Below are 26,393 nucleotides of genomic sequence, written 5' to 3' on the forward strand. Positions count from 1 at the left end.
ACCAGAGGTAGTTTTTCAAAGGCAAATAACATTCAGGTCCGTAGAGAGTCTTATCCTCCAGTGCTGGTATAAGCAACTACTTTACTATAAAGTAGTTAAGGAAGAACTCCCCAACCCCCTATGTTGTTTCTTCTTGATAGACATGCTACATATTTTAAGGCCTGAGTTTGTATATGCACCAAAATGAAACCAAAATAAAGAGCAAATTTGATTTAAAAAGTACCCCAAAGCAATACAAAAAAAGTCATTTTAATTTTGATACATATTAAAACATTTCAGTCAGTTTCTCCTGACAGCATAACACGACAAATACACAAGACCTCAAACATGCTTTAAAATGACATTCAGCAAAGTATTTAAAACTTAATAAATAGCAATAATCACACACAAATACATATTTCATAATCATTAAGCTACGAAAACAGACAGCTAAAGAATAAATAAACAGGAATTGACAATAAAAATAATATGTGGGGTTTGCAAATCACTCTACTTAAAATAGGGGCTGATCTAAATGATTTCTTAATTTGTTTTTCAACATGTAGCATGATCCCCCTCAAGAATAAAATATATTGAAAAAGTCACTTTCTTATAATAATGCAGTCTTTAAATACAACAAATAAATATAAAACCAGCAAAGAAATTTCAAGTTGTAATAAAAATGCCCCCTTCACCCCCCCAAAGCTATGGAAATATATAGTTATTGTGGTAGCAAATAATAGTATTTAAAGTGATAGTGCTTATGCACTAAACTCATCTGAGACCTTTATACGATTTTAGTGCAAATCCCTAGGGTCCAATACAAGCATAACCCTAGACCAGGGAAAGACATTACCAGTTGGAACTTATCTTGTACAATTTTCGTACATATTTTATAAAGTTCAAGATTTACTGCATAGTAGAGTATCTTCATCCGCTCAATCCTGTCCCTAAATAGAGATGAAAAAGAAATGACTTGTAATTTTACCATTTGGTTTAATACCATATTAGAGTATTAAAGTCAAGATTAGAAAACCTATAAAAGAGTTTCATTTTTGCCATTAGTTTACCTAACTCTATCTAAATTTCACATCACTGCATGTTCAACATAAGAGAAAAAAATTTTAGACTAAGTTTTTTTTTCCTTTAACAAGTTCTTATTATGATGAAATCCAATAATATTTAGACAAATGATATATAAATAAAAACACATGTGAGTATAAGGGTCCCCACCCTGCATTGGGAGTACATTAACAACCTTGACTTCTAGTATATTAAGTTACAAGATGTATTGGCAAAAGCAGAAAGGGTTCAATTAAAATAAGATATTTTGTACAAATAATAGTTTTAACATAGGATAAACTGACATCAAATGAGTTTCAGCAGCCGTATTTCTAACATGAACTACAGTACAGTATAAAAACAATGAGAAACAAATGGAAGAACATCACTGAACAATATGAATACATAATGCATGTTTAGCTGCTAAAATAGCAAACTCTAAAGTTACAAATCGTTTAATTTAACCATGCAGGCTAACATACAATAATAAGAAATCACCCTGCATCTTTTTTCTTTTTAAATTAATACTAGTTTAATTGTAAAGTTACAAAACAATGACTGGATATTGCTCCAACTTGTACGTAATTTCCTTTATGTGATTCGTACCTAACAAAGTAACAAAGCCTCATCATCACTCGTTTCGTTTTTCAGTGTTGCTTCTAAGCACGTGTCCGGTATCTGGGCCGTGTGCACAATGCCACAGCGCCCACAGGGGCCGTCGCGACTGCCTGGCCTCACTCCAGGGTTTGGTGCAGTATATGGTTGCCTGAAGCCTTGGCCTTGATCTGAGGCAAGATCAAGAAGAGGTCTAGAGCAGTCGTTCACATCCAAGTCTGAAGCTCCATCAGAAACTGGGATTAGCATTTCAACATCATCATCTTCTTCTCTTCCACTGACCCCGTTATCAAGTTGTCTCAAAGGACTCTGGTTCTGATTAACGGAGCTTGATCGACCTAATGTAAAACGTACCCAACGTAGCCCCTGAGTCATCCGACTTAGTGCACTTGTGAGCTGCTGACGAGCTGGGCTCACACTTGGGGGTTCCGCACTGGTCACATCCCTCCCATTATCTGAGTGACCACCTCGGGTACTCTGAGTAGACGAACTTCCACCTGCTCCCACTGTCGCTTCTACTGCTGTCGTGGGAGGGACTTTCTGGGGCAAAGGAGCTGCAACCCCACCAGATGCTCCGGCTGTCTCTCTCCTCTCACTTTCCGTGTCTGTGTCGTCTGACTCCACGGAAAACAAACTTCTGTGAGTATGATTCCTTTCAGGTTCTCTGCTGGTACCCTGACTAGGGACAACCTCGTCACCATCTGCTGAGACCAAAGCCAATGACCCTGAATGACGCGATCTTGCAAAATTGAAAATGCGATTCCAAATGTTGCTGGATCTGCCTGCCATAGGGAGCCTGATTGAAGTAAATCCAAGCTGGGATCGTACAGCCAGCCTCAGGTTTTCCAGAACAGAAGCCTACAAAAAGAAGAGATTTTAAGATAGCAAACAAGAAGTACAAAGATTGAAAACACCCTTCTAATAAGAACGTGCTGTGGCTGGAAATTCTATTACTCACTGCTAAGGTCTATGGAGAAAGAATAAAGTTTTCTTGACTACACAGGCTCAACTCACTATGGAATCTAATCTACAGCTTGAACCATTGCTCACTGTGTAAGATTCTCTTAACACTTCATTTTTTATATGCAACTTTAAGGTGATATTTAATATCAGTTATAACAGCTACTTATTTAAGAACTTCACATAGTAATCTAATCCTAACAGTGTACCAAAGTCAAAAGATAAAATTTGATACTTCTGCAATTGGTGATTTTTAATTAGTACATATGGGAGGGATATAATTAGTACACATTGTCCAACTGAAAAGGAAACTACTTTTTTCTAGATGAAGAGTTTACAGATTCTGAAAACAAAACAAAACACAAGCCCACCGCATTATATAAGACAGTCTGTAAGCTCCATCTAGTGGTTGGTAAAAAGGAACATTCCAATGTGGGACAAACATGGCTTTATCAATCTGGCATTTAGTTCTGGAAATACGGCATTTAGTTCCGGGAAACCACGGTGAACTGGCACACGCCTTCCAAATGACGATCCAGTTTTTCTCTGCCTGTCCCCTCGCAGGTGAAACCAGGAAGAAGTGACAGCACATGTCCTCTATCACCCTTTGTGAGGGGCTATTCCAGCATGTTACCAATGTATTACTACCGTGTTAGTTTTAGTGTTCCAGCATGTTACCAATGTATTACTACCATGTTAGTTTTAGTATTCCAGCATGTTACTAATATATTACTACCATGTTAGTTTTAGTATTCCAGCATGTTACTAATATATTACTACCGTGTTAGTTTTAGTGTTCCAGCATGTTACCAATGTATTACTACCATGTTAGTTTTAGTATTCCAGCATGTTACTAATATATTACTACCGTGTTAGTTTTAGTATTCCAGCATGTTACCAATGTATTACTACTATGTTAGTTTTAGTATTCCAGCTTGTTACTAATATATTACTAGCATGTTAGTTTTAGTACTCATTCTTAAGTTGAAGTAGAAAACGATTTGAGAAATTTTACTTTGGGTTTTAATGTATTAAATTAACTAAGAGTAACATGCTTAAGAACCACAGAAGCAAGTCAGAAGAATTAAAAGTATACTTTCGTATGTTGTGGTATTTGTTATGATACAATGAAACAATTATGCTTTCAAATTCTCCATATATAATCCTTGACATCACTGCAAAAATGTTGAGAGTCACGGGTCCGTCATCATACATACAAGTACAGATTTAATTTTAAGAGGCACTAAAACAGAAATCATGAGTTGCAATATACCTGATTAGGTGAACACACAGGAAAATCTTCGACCGGTGGGATTAAGCCCTGAGCAATCAACTGTCCATATGAGGGAGGAGCTTCTCTTCTTAGCAATTCTGCTTCCACTCTTGACAGCTGTGTTTCAAATGATCTTTGAGAAGAAACAAGGGAATTAAGAGGGTTAAAGAAAAAGGCAAGCCAAAAAATTTTTTTAATCATCACTAATTAAAACAATATGAATCTTAATAAAAGGCTAATATGCAAATTGACCGAACAGCGGAACGACCGGTCGCTATGACGTGCACTGACCACCAGGGAGCAGATGCTCAGGAGCGCCACTCAGCCAGAAGCCAGGCTCATGGCTGGCGAGATCAGTGGCGGTGGCGGGAGCCTCTCCCGCCTCTTTGGCAGTGCGAAGGATGTTCAACTGCTGGCTTAGGCCCGCTCCCCATGGAAAGTGGGCCTCATTCGTCAGTCGGACATCCCTTGAGGGCTCCCGGACAGTGAGAGGGTGCAGGTCGGGCTGAGGAACCCCCCTGAGTGCACAACTTTTGTGCACCAGGCCTCTAGTATTTGATAATTTTAAAAGCTTAGTCAACCAACATTTACTGATACCTATGCTACCCCTTCGCTGAGAACAGAGATGAAGCAGTGCGTCCTCAGGGGCTTTATGCTGGCAGCCTGGATCATTGAGTTTTTGTGTGTTTTTTTTAATCCTCATCCAAGGATATTTTTCCATTGATTTTCAGGGAGAGTGGGAGAGAGAGGGAAAGACAGAGAAATACCGATGTGAGAGAAACACATCCATTGGTTGCCTCCTACACAAGCCTGACCAGAGCCTGGGCTGGGGAGGAGCCTGAAACTGAGGTACGTGCCCTTGACCAGAATGGAACCTGGTACCCTTCCGTCCACTGAGCCAAACCGGCTAGGGCCATTGAGTTTTCAGAAATTAAAAATCCCTGTTAAAGGAAAAGGTACTAGATGCCTGCTGCAATACTCAGCCACTGAGACACGCCGGCGGGCTCCTATTAGTTCTTTATATGTAGCTTAGCTCCGGACAAATGGAACTATGCTTATTCTCTGAGCACTGCTGGCATTCCTATTTCTATGTGTTTTCCCAGGCTGATTTTTCAACTATACCTTTTCCCTATCTACATTCTACTCATAGATTTCAAATGGCACTTGTTCAATGAAGGCCTCCCCCATCCTTCTCATCAGACCAGGCATCTTTGCACTTTTGTACCAGTTTGTTTTACAGCTCTTACAACACTTACCATTTTTGCCATCTTATTCTATCCACTTACTCCTTCCTCCTAATTGTAAACTACCTGTGAGATTGTCTTACTCATTTTTATATTCTTCTGTATAGCGCTTTGAACATAGTAGGTTCTCAAATATCTGAAATTACTGAATTAATATTTATAAAAATACAGGTTATAAAACACAACTCAGTATTGCAGCTTGTAAAATTCCTACAAAACAGACTAATCTGAAAATAGGAACCGGTAAATACAGATCAACTATTTTCACATCATAACTCTAAGTGCTGATTCACTTTTTTAAATGTTTAGCCTTCCAAGTCTTCAGCTTTTCACACTAATTTCTTAAATCATTAACAATATTTATTTCTAAAATAATATGAAACAAAGACATTTTGCTAACCACAGTAAGGTACTTGTTATAAATATTTGGGCCAAAATTTTATTGTAGAGGGCATTACCACTGTAGTTTTATCTTGATACTGACCTCCGCTCAAACATTCTCAGAGAATAAAGCTTACAGGTACATCCCAACGCAATGACGAGCAACAGGCCACAGATGAGGCTCCCGATGACGGCCGCGGTTATGACTCTGGTGGGCACAATGACCGGGCAGTTCTCCTCATCGCTGCCGTCGCCGCAGTCATCCTGAGAATCGCACACCCAGCTTTCAAACACACAACGATTGTTTTTACAATGAAAATTCCCAGGCTGGCAAAAAAAGCAGTTTTTTTCGTCCGAGCCATTAGGGCAGTGATTCTGGTAGTTGCAGCGATCAGAACGAGGGTAACAGACACCGTTTCGGGAACATGGGAATTCCTCCTTTTGGCACATGGTGCAGTTGACTTCATCCCTCCCATTTGGGCAATGCCAGTACCCGTCGCAGCGCTGCTGCTCAGTGTAGCACCCCCAGTTACCCCCGCAGGGTATCTCCCAGGGCAAACAGAAGCCGTCTACTTGGTAAGTAGCATTAAATCCCCTTGCAGCATTCACTTTATCTGCACAAAAATGTACCCGTATCTGTCCAGAGGAAGAAACCACTGTAAGAGGCGCATGAGAATCAAAGGCAGTTAGCACACGCAAAAGCTTGTGCGGGTTCTCCTCTAGTCCATCGTATATTTTGACATAATCACCATAACCAGTACCATCAAGTTTGAAGTCTGTGAAGCGTAAAATGACTTTGCGATGATCACCAGTGTCTATTAACCAGGTGCAATTGCTTCCAGGAGGATAAAAGTCTGGGTAATTGGGAGAATTAAAAGTACCATAAAAATATTTTAACCACTGCCCACAAGTGGGCACATCACAGTCTATTTCATCTCCGAGGTCAAGGCAGTCAATGTTCCCGTCACATTTTAAAGACTCGGGGAGGCAAGTGTAAACTTTGGTAAACCGAGACAGACACTGGAACTGGTTGTAAGCACAGGGTTGAAAAGCAGCGGGTGTGGGAGCATTAGCTTCTTTAGCACAGATCTCCTCATCGGAACCATCTCCACATTCATCCATGTTGTTGCATTTCCAGGCTTCTGGAATACACTTTCCATTTCCACAGCGGAACTGATCACAAGCACAGTTTGGTTCCTCAGATTTCCCTGGGAGAACATGGGGAGGGATGGAGGGAGCGGAGAGGTAAGTAGAAAAAAACATACTCTTTAAATAAAATATATGTAACAGCGAGTGGTATATTTATAATAAATGTTGATTAAGCCCAAGTGAAAGGGTTTCAAAAATCTTGTTTTAAAAAGTAGGTTAAGCTCTAATGACAAATTAATATTAGCTCACTAATTACTCAACTATTTATTAAAAACTTAGGATTTGTTCCATAAAGATCTTTGCAGTTTGATCTTAAAGAGAATAGACCAATTCTGTTCTTATAGAAAGCTATTTTACTGTAGAACATCCAGTAAAATGATGTAAGACACATAAACCAACAGGATATATTGCCTGAAAATTTTAAATAACCTATTGCATAAACATCAAAATGATAGACATTTTGAAATAAAGAGAAACTCATTCACAGGAATCACCTTTTCAAATCGATTTTCTCACATTCTTTTTTAGTTGTTTATATAAATAACACAATATTTTACTATGTGTATTAGAGTATATTTTGTAGGCCCATTATTAACTTAAATTTTTGCTAAGATTATACAATCAACTTTATACTGTTTATAGCATTTCATATAATCATAACACAGCACTTGCATTATATAATTTCTATTGTTTTAACCTAACTGCAAAATATTGCATGAATCTGAGCTAAAGGTATAAATTTAATCATCATAATAGGGGGAAGGAGACAGAAAAAAATGGGAATGCTCATATAATTCTAACTACCTTAGTGTACCGTCCTGAATATAACACAACGAGGTAGAGAAAGAAAACCAAACATTAGATCCCTACAGTCCCAAAACTGACAATGTTGGGCCAATGCTACCATCTCCACTAACAACTTGTGTATCGGTGAATAGTTGACAGAAAATGTGCTTCAGAACCTAAATAGTACAAAGACAATGTTTTTAAGAAAAAAAAAAAAATGAACATATGTTTGCTAAAAAAGACCATGTGCTTTCAGAGGATGTAAAATTATTTTCAGCAAAACATACACATAGCTCCAATGCTGAGTTATTCACATTTGTATGATCTGGTCACTCTTTTTGGAGACAGTTTAAAAATAGCCAATGCACCAGAAACCATGAGGGTGAACCTGAGTGTGTCTTTATTTGTAAAGACAATGGTAATTCACAAACAAAAATACATTCTGAAGTAACTTTCAGGATATGGGGAAGTACCGGAAGGAGAAAAAGTTCTTTTAAACTAAATGTATTTAAAATATTTAAAATTAGCCTCTGTTTATAAAATTAATCATTTTATTAGGATGATACAAAACACCTTTTAAAGACCCAGTTCTAGGACAGCTGGACCTTTAGCTGCTAACTCATCACTCACAGCTGCCTGGAGAACAGTCTCAAGGACATGAACACTGCCGAAAGACTGGCTCTCGAGTGACTGGGCAGTTACTACTGTCGAATTCTGTTCAGCACCTTTCTCCTTATTAAAAACACACCTGAAAAATATGCCAGTCTGAAACCCTTCCGAGAGACACTGTCATCGGAGTGGAACCGGATCCAGACGTGGTCTTGAGAAGAAATGTAGGGAGGTGGAAGTGTGGAGCCACAGGCTCGATAGCTCTCAATATTCTTGTATGTTTCTATTGTCAACCAGTCCAAACTGCATCTTCTGGACCCCTGAATGTCAAAATCCTGAAAACTACAAAACACACAAAAAAGTCAGAAAAGGCTATTAGATAGGGTAATTATAATACAATGTATAATCTCCTTGGTTTTCCAGACATACAACCATATCATCAGCAAATAATAATGCTGTCCACTGTTCCTATATTCATCTCTCTCTCAGATTCCAGAGTAATACTTCTTTATACTAATGTCAGATTCCAAAAACAAGTGATAGCTGGTACCTTTTCCATCTTCTTCTCTCTGTGTATATGTGTTAGGAAAGACTACTGCTAATCCAGAATATCCTAAATTGTTCTGTTTGAACCCAAAATACCACTCTGTAATCTAACACACACACAGAAAGCCAGCTGTCTCTTAGATTAGACTGGTTCATCTGCTTGCTTAGTGAAAAGTTTATAGTTTACTTTTCAGGAGAGCAAATAGCACAAATCTGAGCAAAGTATAAAGAATTAAAAATTAAAAAAAGTTTCAGTGAAAAGTCCCAGAGTTTGAAAATACCTTTTTTTTTTTTTTTTACGTAAGTTACTGTATAGTTAAATATTATCCTGTAGTTGACAAAATGTGGGCATGAGTAAAGAGCAAAAAGTCAAGTAAATAAAAGCACGTACATAATTAGCCACTGCTATGAAAAAAGAAAACCCAAATTTCATTTTCTAATAACTTATCTCACCAAAAAGTGAAGCTCTGACTTTATCTCCTTGCCTCTGCCTTCAACTAAGTTCTAATAAAGTTAATTACCCAAGATCATTATACCAGGATACATTCTCTCTACACATTCTGAACAACTATAATGAAGGCTGGCAGACAATTGATTATTTCCGCTTTTCACTATTATGAACAGTGTTTTAAAGAATTCTTATATACGCACCTCTCTCTATACACATGAACAAGTACTTCTCTAGGACATATTTTTCTGGAAGTAGAACTACTAGGTCAAAAGCCACAATTCCACTTTCAATGACATGGACACTGAGAGAAATGTTTATACCAACTCACAATTCCATGGAGCGTGTAGGAAAGTACCTTATATCCCTTAACTCTGGCAAAAGGAGATGTTCTGTTTTTTTTTTTTTTTTTTTTTTTTTTTTTAATGTGTTGCCAATTAGGTGGACAAAAGATTATCACTGCTCTATTTTGCATTTCCTTATTTACTGAGATTGAAACTCTTTTTCTTATGTTCACCAGCTATTTATTTTCCCGTGATTTGCCTTTTTATATCCATTAAATTTTGCTTATTTTTAAAAGAGTTCTTTATATACATGTACTATTTAGGGTATGCCTGTAATGGAAGATACATGTACATCCACACACACATTCTCTCTTAACAGTTGGTATTGTCAGTCTTCTTAATTTCCGTCTTTAGTGGGGCAGAAAGTGGCGTCTCTCACTGTAGTTTTATATACACTTCCCTGAAGACTAAATGATGTTGAACATCTTTTCATCTGCTTACTGGCCATTCTCATTCTTCTACAAAGTGTTCAAGACTTTTGCCCATTTTAAAAAATTGGGTTTTCTTCTTCAATTATAAAAATTGCTTCTTATATTCAGGCATTAAGTCCTTTGATAGATGTGTGCATTGCTAATATTTTCTTCTAGCCTGTATGGATTGCCTTTCCATTTTCTTAATGGTATCTTTTAATGAGTTTTTAATTTCAGTTTTGATCAAGCCTAATTTATTATTTTTTTCCTTTATGTTTAGTGCTTTTACTGTCCCCTCTAAGATACCTTTGCCTACCCCAAGGTCCCAAAGATATTCAACAATGTCCTCTTGTAACATTTTAGAGTTTTAGCTTTCACATTCATACTTAGGACTGACCTTAAATTAATTTTTGTGTGTTCTCAGGGATAGGCTGAGATTCTTATACTATTTTTGTTCTATCATGCAATTAAATCACTGTCTGATCACCCTGAGCTTGTGAAGGTTTGGTTTTACATTTTGTTAACTGAGTTTATTCAACTTTGTCCTTAGTCTTAGGTGAAGTCTTAATTTTAGGACACTTTCTTTACTTATAAAGTATTTACCAAGCCCATTGAATTCAGCAGGTTTCAAACTCCAATCTTTTGAATAATTTAAGATTTTACTTCACTATTCACAAGTGACACTTGATTATATTTAAGTGCATGGGAAGTTTGGTATTACCATGATAATAATTTCAGAAGAACCAGGACGAAAATCACTGTCTGATTCATTAGGCTGTGTAAATCCATTCAATAACTCCTTCCAGAATTAGGAAATCTTCCTTTAGATATGGAGTTCACCTCTAATTTCGTTCTGCATTTCAGTATTATGCTTGTTTTTAGGGTAGCTTACTTGTGAAATCTCAAGGATCCAACACATGATCACAACCAGATGGCAGTATTCCATGCAGCCTCCTCCGTGCTGGCAAGAACTTCCAAATTTTACATAACTGATCTGGGAGGCTGCAAATTTCATTTTGGGGCTGGATTTTTAGGTTAAAAGATAAAAATCTCTAAAAATCCTAGTTTTATGTTGAAAAAGATCCAACACTTGGAACCCCTATGGTAAAAATGCTATTTTATATACACATTTATACTTGGTCATATTACAAGTAACAGAAAAATTGGCCTATTGCTCAGATTCCAACCTGGGTATGTTTGCAGAGAGATAACCTCAATGGCACATCCCACCAAAGCAGAGAGAGAATCACACTCCTCCCAGGAGTGGAAGATGTGGCCTGGGGCGGAGGGGACCAAAGGAAAACAAACCACATGGTCCCTGTTTTATGGCTTCCACAGAACAAAGGGAACAGACCACAGCTGTGTGTCTCAAGAGAGAATGGCTCTCTCACTAATAAAAGGATATAGAAAAGAGGGAAAAAGATACAAAAGTAGGCTACATTTACAATCGCATTTTAATAAACGTTAAGTGAAGGGATTTAAGTCTATGATCTGCCAAGTTTCTTCTAATTCTAAAATTCCATGCTTCTTACCTACAGCAATGAGACAATGCAGGAATGTCCAAGGCCCTGTGTGCTGCTGCAGACGCTGTCTCTGCTCTGTGTGGCAGGAATGGCATCCTTATTTGTGTGTCAGTGCCAGTTACAGTTCTTTGTTTAGGCACACTATTTTTTTTTCCTTCTCCTTCAGGCAAGCCTCCCCCCCCTTCTCCACTGCAGAGAGCCTTGATATAATTTCCATAAGCAAGCAATATCTAGTTCCACTAAATATTTTCTCCTTAACATCTTATCCCCACAGTGTTTCTCTGCAATTTTAAATGTTTTTAAAATGAACCTTAATTTTTCTTTATATCATATTTATTCTCAGGATCTTAAACTTCTAGCTATTTTCCCTAGGAATATCTTTTCAACCTTGTACTCTTAACCACTGTTCTTTTGTTTCAAAGTGAAAACAGAGGTTTTTCTAAACACTACATTTATCCATTATCAGCTTGTTTCAAGTTTCGTACATACATATAGACACACAGACATCCCTGTTATTGTTTTAACTCATTAAGGTAGAGGACTCTACTAATGAGACTGACGTTATGGGCTAGATCTCCAAGTGGATTAATGAGTTTTGTGTATTTGTCCCATGGCCAAAAATCACACTCTTGAACCTAATAAGCTATTTTGCAAATGTGTACCTTTTGTTAAAAAGTGGCCTACAAAAATATGAATGACTCCTGCAAATCCATTCCCACCAGCAGGAGTTCAAAACACATGTCCTAAAAGTAGGGAAAGGAGGGGCTATTATTCTGACCCTTAAGATGATACTGATAATGGTAATTTATTACATTTTCTGAAAATCATCTTTTTGTATGTTGAGTGTTGATACCTGGAAACGGAATTATTTTGTAATAAAAGTGTATAATAATACAGCAAGATGCCAGAACTACCTTATAGTAATAATCTCCCCTGGGTTTGCCCTGATGAGCCAGCTACAGTTGATCTTGGCGGGATATTCAGAAGGCCAGCCTGGACTGGTGATTATACCACTCGGCGCGCGAATCTGTTCGGGAGTTTCTCCACAAGCTGGAAGACAGCCAAAGCAATCTTAGCTAATTATCAGACTTTAAAGCAAACAGTAAGGAAATCAGTGCTCATTTTTAAAACACAAACAACACTTCAGACATAAAATCATATACAGTAAAATACAGTATTAACTTTAAAAAGCTTTTATTATTCTAATGAGATACTTTCCTTTCCTTCCTTTTAGTCAAAGTATCTTATCCTAATTAAGTACACATTTTGAGGGGGCATGGAGTTTTCAAAGTAGGTCTTTGAATAACAGTTTAATAGTCAGAGTTGCTAGCGTTAGTCATGGAGATCAATCAATTGGGTGCTCCAACCACCACCCACCCATCCATCTTTTTTCAAAACTCACCTTTTACATTTATTTTCTTTATTATTAACTACCTAAAATTCAATGTTTACCAAACTACTGTGCGTAGATGTAGATCCTTAGGAGTACTACTTTGCTTTTTGGGCACTTTAAATAAAAGACTCTGATATAGTCTTAGGAATAAAATAATTAAGGAAAAGCATATATAAACATAATAATAAGCTGGATTGTTAAAAAGTTAGTGGATGATTGCATAAAGACAGCCAACATTATTTCCAAATTACTGCAAAGTAGTAAACTTATTCATAATACTTCCAATTGTATTACAGGGTCAAGAATAATTCCTAAATTATTTTTAAAATAAAGGCCTGAAATAGTCAGTGATTAAAATATCATTATGTGATTAGATATCTGAATATCATAGAAAAATATAGAATAAGTTCAAACTACTACTAACACTTTCCTGGATCATTCTCCTTGACTATCTTGAGCTCCCACAGTAATACACTTAACGTTTTACCTATTCATAACTCAGCTCATAATCTGACAATTTATTCTCTTTCAATTTAAAAAATAGTCACTGGGCTACAAATATATATAATAAATGTTTAAGCCTTCAGCAAAATTTAATATGCTAGAACCTCTTAGTTGATATAATTTAGACAAATTGCATTATCTGATTTTTAAAGTAACAGATTAGAAGCAGCAAATTAGAAGAGTAGCTGCCAGGGGTACACAGAGCCATCAGAAGTGATGGGTGCAATGCTCAGAAAAATAAAAGTATGTGCTGAACTCAAAAACATGAGCGCTCAGAGCCCGTTCAATACCACCTGTCTTCCCAAAGGTAAGAGAACACTCTCCTTATATCATAACTAGAGGCCCAATGCATGAAATTCATGCATGGGTAGGGTCCCTGGGCCTGCCTGGCGATCAGGGCTGATCTGTGGGGCGACCGGTGGGCAATCAGGGGGCCCCCGCTGGCACCCGCCTTGGCCGGCCTGGCACCACCTGCTTGTTGGCCCTGCCCCTGCCACTGCTGCCAGAGGGAGGCAACACTCGGGGCGATCTGGGGGCCCCTGCTGGCACCTGCCTTGGTTGGCCTGGGGCCTGTGGGCTGGGGACAGCTCCTGTGTTGAGCATCTGCCCCTTGGTGGTCAGTGCGCATAACAGCAACCGGTTGTTCCTCTGGTCGTTCCGCCGTTCGGTCGATTTGCATATGAGGCTTTTATTATATAGGATTAGTCATACTTAGCTAAAGGAGTTGAGTGAATAAATGAATCACTGCAAGTAAAGGGCCTGATACAATATGTGGGTTGAAATGTCATGCTTTTTGGGTTCTGCTGCTAGTTTAAAATTTAGGTAACCCAATTTGTAGAAAGGCAAATATCCCTATACAATTATAATTTGAAATAATGACCCTCTTTCTTTCTCTTTCTTTCTTTCTTTCTTTCTTTCTTTCTTTCTTTCTTTCTTTCTTTTCTTCCTCTCTCTCTCTCTCTCTCTCTCTCTCTCTCTCTCTCTCTCTCTCTCGTAATAGAGGTTATAATCTGTTCCATTTAGACTAGAATGCTAGGAAGTATACTATGAAGTTTTTATCCACAATCATCAAAATAAAAAAAGCTATACTGCTCAATTTAGTAATCCTTATTTCTATAGAATAACCAATTCCCTGAAACACACACACACACACACACACATGCAATTAAGGTTTTAAAAGGTCATTTTACTGCAGAAAAAATGTTCATGCCTAAAATGGGTCTATTCCTGGAGTTAGGGTTCATTGCCAAAGGGATCTTGTTTTCAATCACTTTCAGAACAGAGAGATTCCTGGCACAAAACAAAAGGACGTATCAAGAACCTAGCACAATCTGATTGCCTACCCACAGTCAAAGCTTAGAATGATTTTGTGGTTGTTAGATTTCATTGATTAAAATTTCCCTTATAAAAATTTAATTTTAATATGACCCTTTAGAAAAAGAGTAATTTTAAACAAATGTGATTCTATTTTAAGAGCTTAACAACAATGGAATGCTAGAGTTTTGCTTCTAACTATGCTCTAATGCAGCGATTTTCAACTTTTTTCATCTCATGGCACACATTAACTACTTATTAAAATTCTGCGGCACACAAAAAGTACAAAATTTTTCTGACAAAAGAAATAGGTATAATTTTGATTCATTCACACCAGACAGCGATTGTGTTGGCTGTTGTCATTTTTTAATTTGACAATCTAAGGGAAGAGAGGTCAATCTAAGGGATTAAATAGTCAGGTTGTGCATGTTTTAAAAATTCTTGCAGCACCCTGGTTGAAAATTGCTGCTCTAATGAGTTACCATTACAATAATTAATGAAAAGATATCCTAAGTCATTCAGAAGACTTTTTTCTTTATATCTCTTGCCAAAGCATTCTGGAATTATATATTAAAGAATTCTTAAGTTCATGAAGATACAAACAAGCATACAAATAAACAAGAAAAAATAATCATCACTCCTCCCCAAGAATGTAGAAAATTGCTCATATTCATTAAAAGATTCATCTACATTAAAGATAATAATTAATTCTGGATTCAATTATATTTAACTTAAAATCATAATATGGCACTGAGATATAAGTACACAAATACTTATTAGCTGATTTAACATCAATGAGATAGATACATCCAAAAACTAGGGGAATAATTTATGACAAAGCAGACAATTGTTAACTTTTAAATAATTGAATAGACTAGTTATAGGGGAAAATGAAAAAAAGTTTTATTAGGTTTTTATTTTATTAGGTTTTGTTTAAAAAATTTTCCCCCAAAATACCTGAGAAACCCATAGGTGGTGCTCTTATACCAAAAATTAAAGAATTTATGTTCTGGTATGAATGCTCAAAAATACTGTTATGAATATTTTCACACAATTGCCCAAGGATAGTAGTAAGAACCATCTCCCATAAATAAGAATGGTTATCTTAAAATGTAGTATTTTACAGTTCTAATTCAATAAGTACTTTAAAAACAAAACTATAATATCATAATGTTTCTCCCATACCTGGTTATTCATATAGATTTTGATATGTTACTTTTGCATATTTGCAACATGACTGAATTTGGCATTTGGTTTCAGATCCAGCCAGTGGCATTTTATCAACACATTTCTGCATGTACAATACATTGGGGGCACGTAGATATTTTCTAGTACAATAATAACTTACTCCCTTTTCTACCCAAGAAAGAATAAATTCAAATGTGAAAATAGTAAGATTAACATTAGAAACCATTAAAAAATGCTTCTTCCTCCTTTTTGGGTTAATAGTTTGCACCAATATACAGGTAGATTTGTAATCAGAAAACCTAAATTTAGTGGCTTTGTCATAATGTAAACTACTAAATCTTTTTGGATCTTGGTTTCCTCATGTATCAAAATAAGGAATTGCTACTTGAATATCTCTAAGGTCTATTTCAACCCTAAATCTTGCCCTCATTCCCGATCATACTGATATATTTCTACTATATTTCTGCTAGCTCATCAGGAGGCATTGATACATTTTTCCTTATTTCCTTACTTTGCATTTTCTCTTTGACCCAATGAAACTGAACTCCAATGATTAACTCTATAAAAGTCTTGCTAGCAGGCAAAGGCCATTGCTGACCTCACTGTCAAGTCCATTGGACCCTCAGTCCTCATGGTACTTGATCTCGCTGGAGCACTTGACAGTGATAATTTTTTCTTTGATACTTTGCTACTTTGACTTTGCTGACATCACCTCTGTTGGTTCTTCTCCTAACTCTTGACCGTGTTAGTTCTCTAGCACTAGATCTGCCTTCCTTAGTCAGCTCCTCATATGCTGGTGTTCATGGTTCATTCCCGACTTCTGCTCTTCTTATTTTCTATGGAAGACCTCATTCACTCCTATACTTACTGCTATACTTAAGGTTCATGGGTTTAAAATCTCTAGCCCAGAGATTTTGCATAGTCAAATGCCCGCTGGACATTCCAACCTCAATCCAACATGATCAGAACTGGGTGTTTCTCTAATCCTTCTCTTTATGTCCTATATACAGCAGTTCCTCTCTTAAGTGAGGTTTCGCTTTCCATTGTTCAGCTATTCATGGTCAACCAGGATCCATAGTTATTAAATGGGAAAATACAGAAATAAACAACTTATAAGTTTTAAATGTTGTGCCATTCTGAACAGCGTGATGGAATCTCATGCCACTCTGCTCCGACCCATGAAGGATATGAATCATCCCTTTGTCCCTGTTTATGCTATCCTCTTGTTAGACATTCAGTAGTTGTTTCTGTTATCAGATCCATTATTAGAGAGAGAGAGAGAGAAAAAGAACAAGTCTCATAACTTTTATGACAGTATCCTATATAATAAAAGCCTAATATGCTAAGTGTCCGTTCAGCTGTTCAAGCAATCAAAGCATAACATGCTAATGATATGCTAAGGCCGCTTAACCGCTCGCTATGATGTGCACTGACCACCAGGGGGCAGAGAGTCGACTAGTCAACCAGTTGCTATGACATGCACTGACCACCAGGGGGCAAACACTCTAACCAGTAGGTTAACTTGCTGCTGGGGTCTGGCCGATCAGGACTGAGTGAGACGGGCCGGACATGCCCTGGAGCCCTCCTGTGGTCCCTCCCTGGATGGACAACCTTCCCCGTCCCTCCATGACCCCAATCGTGCACCGGCGGGGTCCCTCGGCCTGGCCTGTGCCCTCTCGCAATCTGGGATGCCTCGGGGGATGTCGGAGAGCCAGTTTCAGCCCGATGGCAAAACGACTAGTTGCTGTGATGTGCACTGACCACAAGGGGGCAGATGATCAATGCAGGTGCTGCCCCTTAGTGGTCAGTGCGCTCCCACAGGGGGAGCGCCGCTCAGCCAGAAGCCCGGCTCACGACTGGCGAACACAGTGGTGGTGGCAGGAGCCTCTCCCGCCTCCGCCGCAGTGCTAAGGATGTCTGACTGACGGCGTGGGGAGCGGGCCTAAGCCGTCAGTCGGACATCCCTCAAGGGCTCCCGGATTGCAAGAGAGTACAGGCCGGGCTGAGTCCCGCCCCCCCCGAGAGCATGAATTTCATGCACCGGGCCTCTAGTATTGTTATAATTGTCCTATTTTATTACTAGTTATTGTTGTTAATCTCTTACATGCCTAACTTATAAATTAAACTTTATCACAGTTATGTATGTATAGATAAAACAGTATATATAGTGTTTAGTACCATCTACTGTTTCAGGCATTCACTGGGGGTCTTGGAATGTACCACCCACAAATAAGGGGGCCTACTGTATTCTTAATCCTTACTGTCTTAGGCATCGTTTAGTTAAATAGTCACTTCATCTAATTCAAATAAAAAGGAGATCTACTTTAAGAATACCACAGGCAATCTCAAAGATTTTCAAGCACAGGAAATAAAGTAAAGCCAGGCCCTACAATGACTAAAACTCAAAATTTCAAAGTCGGAAATTGAGACTGCCTTCACCACGCCTTAGGCCTGTTTTATCTTTTACACATTTGCCCCAATTGGCTTTCTCTTGAGTCCTCTATTTTTTCATTATTTCAGTTTCTTATAATAATTTTCCATTCCCAATTCATCATAACACTTTAGCTCCAGCACCTACCATCAACTGTAATTTCATTTTTCTTAGTGTATTCCATTTAACGTTATTAATTTATATTACACCTTTTCATATAGAAGGTTTTTGGTTACGCGTTGTAGTCTATTTGCTAATACTTAAGACTCCACTGTCTCACTTGTAAATGGGGATTAAAACACTACCTACTGCATAGAGTGCTACAAGGATTAACTAGGGTTATTTTGGTAAAGGACTTAGCACACGGCTTGAATTACAGTAAACTGTCAATGAGTAACACCATCTAATAAGCCAAGTCAGATTGGTCAGTTGGCAGGAACAGCGGGAGTGCGGTACTGAGACGGCTACGAAGGCTGTGTGGCAAAGAACGCAGTGACTGTTCATCCAACATGTAACTGGGCACCACTGTGCTCTGGGAAGAATGGGAAATGATGCCATGATTACCTGGTTATCTGACATGGGGAGAAGCCAGGGTAAGAATGGGGTTGAGACACACACAAAACCTTGCTTTAGAAAATGAATCTCTTCTGTTTTAAACCAAAGTGTTGTTATGGTTCTGCTAGTTCTATGAGAGTTTCCCTATGGAACAAATCTCACCCTGTTCATAAATAAAGGGTAGCATTTATAGTCAGTGGTGGCCCCTATCATTTGGCCATCTTATTTTTCACAATATAGAGTGTTTTAGAAATATTAACTCAATTTTGGCTGATAAATACAAAAACAATTAAAAATGTTGAGAATACAAATAAGGGTTTGATTTGATCCCAATAGAAATAAAGGTACTTTAAAATATCTCCAAAATAAAAAACAGTAAGTAAATGGTAACTGTTCAATAGCCATATGGGATGAGAACGAAAATGATCCTGAAGGTTAACAAGTAAATCATGCAGAATATTGAAAGATGAGTGGGCAAAAGTAGGTTTACATAATACAAATAAATACAATAAATAAATAAATAAATAAATAATACAAAAATAAATGTACATACTCACAACTGTAAATTTACTTTTGCCCACAATGTATTGTGCCTATGCAAGCAATAAAAGGCACTTTGACTGAGAAAAACCAGAATATGTAGTTAGGTGATTAGTATCAAAACCAGATACCTATTGTCTGACAATTACTTTGGGAGAAGGGTAGCAGTTTGAAAATTTGAAGGCCAAGAATGGTGCACAGTATTCAAAATGAGGTTTCTGTGGCAGGTCAGAAATGTATGGCTCAGAGGTTCAAGGCCTGTGACGTAATGGGAGGCATGTGTGGTCAGATCTGTGGATCCCAAGCTGCTACTGATGTCACAAAGTGTTAGGTGCTTCCTTTTCTCATTTACTTCTTAGTATTATTATCCCTACTTAACAGATGAGGAAAAAAGTGGAGGCACCAAAAATTAAGTAATTCTCCCAAGATCACAAAAAGGTAGTAAGTGTCACAACTGGGACTGGGACCCAGGCAACAGGCTGCAGAGGCTGGACTCTTACCCACAGGGACACACGACTGCCTCGTAGGGAGCACCCTCTGACAGCTGGAACAGTATCGGGGGTGGAAGCACCTTGACTGAAACTCAGGAAAGATAAAAGTGGTCTATTTTAGAAAAAAGATCTATTGTTCCTATACTAACATGGAGAGAAAAGACATAAGCTAAATAAGCCAGTCAGAGAAAGATAAGTATCACATGATGTCACTCATATGTGGAATCTAATGAACCAAATAAACTGATGATCAAAAACAGACCCAGAGACAAAGAAGCATGAACAGACTGTTGAACCTCAGAGGGAAGGCAGGGGAGGGTAGGGGGAAGAGATCAACCGATGAACTTGTATGCATACATGCATGACCTGTGGACACAGACAATGGGTGGTCAGTCTGGAGGCAAGAGTGGACTAGAAGACGTTAATGGGAGAAAAAGGAGGGCCTATGTAATACTTTCCACAATAAAGATTAAAAAAATAACATAGAGAAAGAGGGTATACTTAGATTTAAAACTTCTACAGAATGATTCCTATAGCTACCAATATATGCAGGAATTGTAGGCAGGACTGAAATGCTTCTTAGTCTCTCTGGAATAAAAAAAAATCTTTATAAACATCATTCTAGAACCCACCTTTAATAAAACATGTACATTTACACATTAATTATATGTAAGATCATCCGAGCATTGGATAGAACAGTAGCAATAGGGATACAGTGAAGGCTGAGGGAGATATTTCAAAGGAAAGACAGAAAAGGGAAAAGAGAAGGCTGAGTGACTGAAAGATGGTTAACGTTGTACAGAAAGAGTTTAGAAAGCAAGCATGTTGAGGATGAAGTCTCTGGGCCACTGAGAACACTGGGTAAGTGATCAGTGAGTGTCAGGGTCTGCAAGATGAAGATGAAATACAAGAATATTTGTCAGACTGTCACATACGACCTAGCTCAGCCCTGCAACCTCAACAGGAAACACAAGAGGCTCATGCTGGGAAGAAAACACTTCTGTCTGAAAGTCCTCTTCTTGCAGCTTGACTGGGTTTGCTGTCCACACCTAGGGTCTTGATTTCTTTGACCCTTTGCTGTCCAGGTTCCTCGAATAGGTTTTCTGATCACCTGGTACCTGAGCTGAGCTTGTCACTGAGGATGGACAGAGTTGGGAGGAGACAGAGATTGAACATGCCTACTTCCCTTAGAATTACTCCAAATTTCATTCTCATTTTTTAAAGAATCTATAAAACTGAACTTCTCCAGGAAATAATTATGAGCACTCTAACAGCAATATTTACTACTCTAAGATGGGAAAGATTTAAATGATCATTTAAAAGGTATAATTCAGCCTGACCGATGTGGATCAGTGGTTGAGCGTCAACCTACAAACCAGGAGGTCACGGTTGGATTCCCAACCTGTCAGGGCACAAGCCTGGGTTGCGGGCTTGATCCCCGGTAGGGGGCATGCAGGAGGCAGTTGATCAATGATTCTCTCTCATCATTGATGCTTCTGTCTCTCCCTCTCCCTTCCTCTCTGAGATCAATAAATATATATAAAAATAAAAAATAAAAGGTATGAATCAGTGCAAGTATATAAACTTACATGAATCTATCACTCATACTTAGGATTCTCTCTCATTACTCTCAGACCTGTTAGCAAAAACCACACATTTCTACTGCAAGCAGGAAATCCTATATCCCGCTGCTTATAATTAAATGAGGATTTAATTATAATAAACTCTACATTAGCACAGTTACTTAAGAATAAATGCAGCAATATTTATTCCTACTTTTATTTCTATTATTCTAAGTAATGTTTTTTTAAGGACCAAAATATTGCACTTGATCATTAGCTCTAATCAAGGCAGATATTTCCTTGGTTTCTTGAAGGTCACTAAAGAAATAACAATCAAGGACTATATGGTAGTAAAATATTTTAAAAAGTCAAAAGAGGCAAAAGTATGGAAAAATATAGAAGGGAAAATAGAAAAAAAAAAACACCCTAGTTTTTCTAGTTCCAACAGGGTCACAGCATAATATGGATAAGATAGAAGAATAGTCTTAATGGAACTATCTAACCAGCTTTATTCTAAATTTCCAAGGAGTAAGGATAAATCTGAATTTTGCTTGCAAAGCATAAGATAAGAATATGAAGATTCAACCTTTTATACCTTTTTTTCAGGGCATAAAAAGACAATGTTTTTCACTGTAAGGGCATAAAAACTATTAATATGATACCTACATTTTCCAATTTTAAGCACTACAAAAGACTAAAATGCTAAACAAGCTACTATTTCTATTTCTGGAATGGTAAAGATTATTAATTTTTGAAGTTTACTGTGATTCTTGCTGGAAACAGAAGAGGTAAGGCAGAAATCAGCACCTGAACAAAGACTGATGGCCTCAGGGCGCACAATTTTTTAAGCCACCTCTATCAGCTTTGACATAATTTTTAGTATATTCACATCTTCTTCCGAAAGTGTTCCAACCTTAGTGTCTGCCATCAGGAATAAATACTACTCAGAAATAAACACTACTCAGAATATGTTTAAGGGAGGAGTAAAGAAGAACTATCATCTACTTTTCTGAATACTATATTTCTATCACTGCAGTGTAAGATCAAATCACCCCTAACTTCTATTGGGCTATTAGGCAACTAAAATCCAAAGTCCAGTTTGCTCACCTGCTAAATGACTGGTTTTTGCACAACAGTTTCACAGTACATCCAATTCAAATTCATGCCTTAACCAAATTACCAGTAATTAAAATGCTACCACACTCAATAAATATTCTTAAAGTGAGAAAGGATTATTCTCAGAGTTACTGAGTGGAAAAGAAAATGTTAAATGTTTAAATACAACTCGTTTTTTATACCTCCGCTGGATCTGGCCCATTCACTCCAGCAGATGGACTTCACTTTGCCAGCTAAGCATCGCATACTCTGTCACATTATGACCTGCTCTGTCTATGGGCCGAGGACTCACATTTACTGTTCTAATGTTGAGTTCATTTACTGTTTATTATAATAATCTATAAAAGCCTAGGTGGCCCTTGTGCGAGGCCCTAACATCATCACAAGATGGCCGCCCCCACGTCGTCACAAGATGTCCACCACAAGATTGCTGGCAGGGGAGGGTAGTTGTGGGCAATCAGGCCAGCAGGGGAGGGCATTTGGTGGCGATCGGGCCAGCAGGGGAGGGCAGTTGGGGGTGATTGGGCTGGCAGGGGAGGGTAGTTGGGGCGACCAGGCCTGCAGGGGAGGGCAGTTGGGGGCCATTGGGCCGGCAGGGAAGGGCAGTTGGGGGCCATCGGGCCCACAGGGGAGGGCAGTTGGGGCCATCGGGCCAGCAGGGGAGCAGTTAGGTGTCAATCAGTCCAGTAGGGGAGTGGTTGGGGGCGATCAGGCTGGCAGGCAGAAGCGGTGAGGGGCCAATAAGGCTGGCAGGCAGGCAAGTGGTTAGGAGCCAGCAGTCTCAGATTGTGAGAGGGATGTCCGACTGCTGGTTGTTGGACATCCCCCAAGAGGTCCCAGATTGGAGAGGGCAGAGGTTGGGCTGAGGGACACCCCCCTCCCTGTGCACGAATTTCGTTCACTGGGCCTCTAGTACAATATAAAATTATAATGCATAATAACTATGCTATAAATATATAATTGTTCAATAAATATTTGATAATACATTAAATATTATCTATAATAATAAAAGCATAATATGCTAATTAGACTGGACAGCCTAACGACCTTCTGGATGTCCTCTCGGACGAAGCCGGGGCTGTGAGGGCTGAGACAGCCACCGCAGCTGTGAGGGCTGAGCCCCTTGCATGAATTTCGTGCTTTGGGCCTCTAGTAATTATATAATACAGAAATATACTACACAAAACATACTGAATAAAACATAAATAAGATGTAATAACATAGTATATAATATTAAAGTATAATATGTAAAACTTACAATACAACCATTACTTTTCTTTCTGAAACTTAAAGGGAGCACTCTACTCTAAAAGCTTAAGTGTCTCATGAATAAACTTTTTGAAGGCAGATAATGCCTTTAAAATCAGTAATATCCTAAACTAATGTGTGTGATCTTTTAAAAAATGTACTGTTTATATTCTCTACTCACTTTCTTCATTTAAAGGATAGTTTCTTGAGTTCATATGTTCTACTTCTATATTCTGAAATCCTAAAAACCTTCATGGATTCATTATCACTCAAAACACAATAAGCTTTCTTTCCCGTCTTCATTGAAACACGGACAAAAAACACTGTATGATATTGGTCAAAAGGACTGATGAGGAAGATAGCAGCAAAAGCAGAGAAGGAAGCCCCTGCCCCTTCCAAAGCCGAAGCCGAAGCAAAAGCTTTGAAGGCAAAGGAAGCAGTGTTGAAAGGGGTCCACAGCCACAAAAAAAAGAAGATCCGCACGTCACCCACCTTCCGATGGCCAAAGACACTGAGGCTCCGGAGGCCGCCTAAAACTCCCCGGAAGAGCGCACCCAGGAGAAACAAGCTTGGCCACTATGCCATCATCAAGTTCCCCCTGACTATGGAGTCAGCCATGGAGAAGATAGAAGACAATACACTTGTGTTCACTGTGGATGTCAAGGCCAACAAGCACCAGATCAAACAGGCTGTGAAGAAGCTCTATGACATTGATGTGGCCAAGGTCAACACCCTGATCAGGCCTGATGGCGAGAAGAAGGCATATGTTCGACTGGCTCCTGACTATGATGCTTTGTTTTTCTTTTTCTTTTTTTTAAATATATTTTTATTGATTTCAGAGAGGAAGGGAGAGGGAGAGAGAGATAGAAACATCAATGATGAGAGAGAGTCACCGATCAGGGTGTTGACCTTGGCCACATTGATTGGCTGCCTCGTGCACATCCCCGACTGGGGATCAAGCCCACAACCTGCGCATGTGCCCTGACGGGAAATCAAACTGTAACATCCTGGTTGATAGGTTGATATTCAACCACTGAGCCATGCCGGCTGGGCCAGTATATGGTATTTTGTTATGGAAGCCCAAACGGTCTAATATAGTTCTCAGTATTTTTAAAAGCATAAAAGGGATCCTGAAACCAAAAATTTTGAAAATCACTGAATCAGACAAAAACCATTTAATTGTGTGAATTAAAATGTTGGTAAACAAACTTCTTACTTCACAGGTGCAACTTGGAAAAGTAATCACAATTCTCATTAGCTATTTGAAACAGAAAGGAAAAAATTAAAGTCATCTTTAAAATAACCTTATTTTTACTTGATGTTTACAATTATATACAATTTGATAGCATATGAAAATGGTGAAACAAACTAAAAGAATTAATACAGGCTACTAAGGCACTTGCTTTGCTTTTCATTATCAGAAAACCAAGCTTGTTGATGTGTTTAGCTAGTGCATACTAACTTTAGAGTATTTGTTAAATCTATTAACTTTCTGAATATAAAATCAGACATAAAAGAAACTTTCAGCTTTGCTTCATATGAGAAAAAACAACCAAACAAGTAACAAGATGACAGGAAGAAATCAGATTGGTAAATACAGTAAGTGCAATTTTTTAAACTACAAAATTTATAATAAATATAGGGAAATAATAAAGTAACAGTGAGAAACTATTTTAATATATGCAAAAATAAAAAATTTTGCTCTCCTAGTAATTGCAGTTGATAGCAAAAATGGTAACAAAACTGTGGAAGTCACTAAGAATGAAAATTTTAATAGTTATGGGCCTTTAAGAATTATTAAGTTATAAAAGCTTAGATGAGTGGGAGGATGTATTTACCTCAATGAATTTCTGAATTTAATGGACACAAATATATTGTAGTTGCTTTTTAATGGCATATAAATTGTGCCTTTTTAATGGCATATAAATTGTGCACTCAAATACAACAGTTTTATGTATAGTAGTCTAATCTAAAAATCAAGCCAAGTGCTTAATTTCTAAGGCTTAATGCTACATTCAAAATTACATTTTAATAAATTTCATCTCATATAACTTTGTATGTAAAGAAAATACTAATTCATTTTGAGCTAACTTCTCTTGGCTCAATTTTTTTATGAAAAATAATTACGCAGTCCATTTGGAAAAATATAATCAACCATGGGCATGCAGATATCAATTTTATCTTATGAGAATTTCTCCATGTTCCAGTTACTTCATTCCTTATTACATGCTGCAAAAAGCAGTAATAATTTTTATAGCCAAATATCACTTCATAAGATACTAGGTGGCTTTCAATATTTACCATATAAGTCATGCATGAAATTTAAACATTACAAAAAATGACTTACCAGTTGACACTCCTGAAATATGCACATTTTCAGAATGTTCTGCAAGAGCACCATTTCCTAAAATTAAACATAATGGATAAACTAATTTCCAAGATAAAATTTATAACAATTTTCAGATTCTCCCTTTAAAAGAAACTAACCACAAAGAGCTACATGTAATACTCAGAAACTAAATTAAAGTGTCCTATATATTCTTCAAGACACAAAACCCAATATTTTAATGATAGTAGGGAAAACACAATATTTTTGAATTCAAAAAAATGCAGTGTAATACATAAAGGTCAAATATACACATCTGAGTAAAACCAGAAAGAATTTCCTATCAAGTTAATAGTCAGAAGAGAACCTCATATTACTACTAGAAATGGGAGAATC

General features: G+C 37.8%; 2 protein-coding genes across 2 annotated transcripts in view; one reads left to right on the forward strand and one right to left on the reverse strand.

Moving 5' to 3' along the window:
- Positions 1-233: 233 nt before the first annotated feature.
- Positions 234-26,070, reverse strand: LRP12 (LDL receptor related protein 12). Its single transcript, XM_080646128.1, has 7 exons — positions 26,019-26,070; positions 12,244-12,379; positions 8,198-8,400; positions 5,618-6,722; positions 3,890-4,022; positions 1,648-2,514; positions 234-929 (listed from the first exon to the last, which is right to left on the reverse strand). Exons 4-6 carry the CDS (start codon positions 6,634-6,636, stop codon positions 1,648-1,650), a joined length of 2,019 nt encoding a protein of 672 aa, XP_080502254.1. The 5' UTR covers positions 6,637-6,722; positions 8,198-8,400; positions 12,244-12,379; positions 26,019-26,070; the 3' UTR covers positions 234-929.
- LOC308236644 (large ribosomal subunit protein uL23-like) overlaps positions 24,021-26,393 on the forward strand; it is a gene marked incomplete at both ends in the record, with an annotated part of 95,654 nt that continues 93,281 nt past the window's right edge. Inside the window, one exon of the mRNA XM_080646491.1 lies at positions 24,021-24,431. Within this exon, the coding sequence (XP_080502617.1) occupies positions 24,021-24,431 (411 nt within the window). The remainder of the gene's footprint in view (positions 24,432-26,393) is intronic.

Source organism: Plecotus auritus, assembly GCF_963455305.1.
Source record: "Plecotus auritus genome assembly, chromosome: 11".
Lineage (NCBI taxonomy): Eukaryota > Metazoa > Chordata > Mammalia > Chiroptera > Vespertilionidae > Plecotus > Plecotus auritus.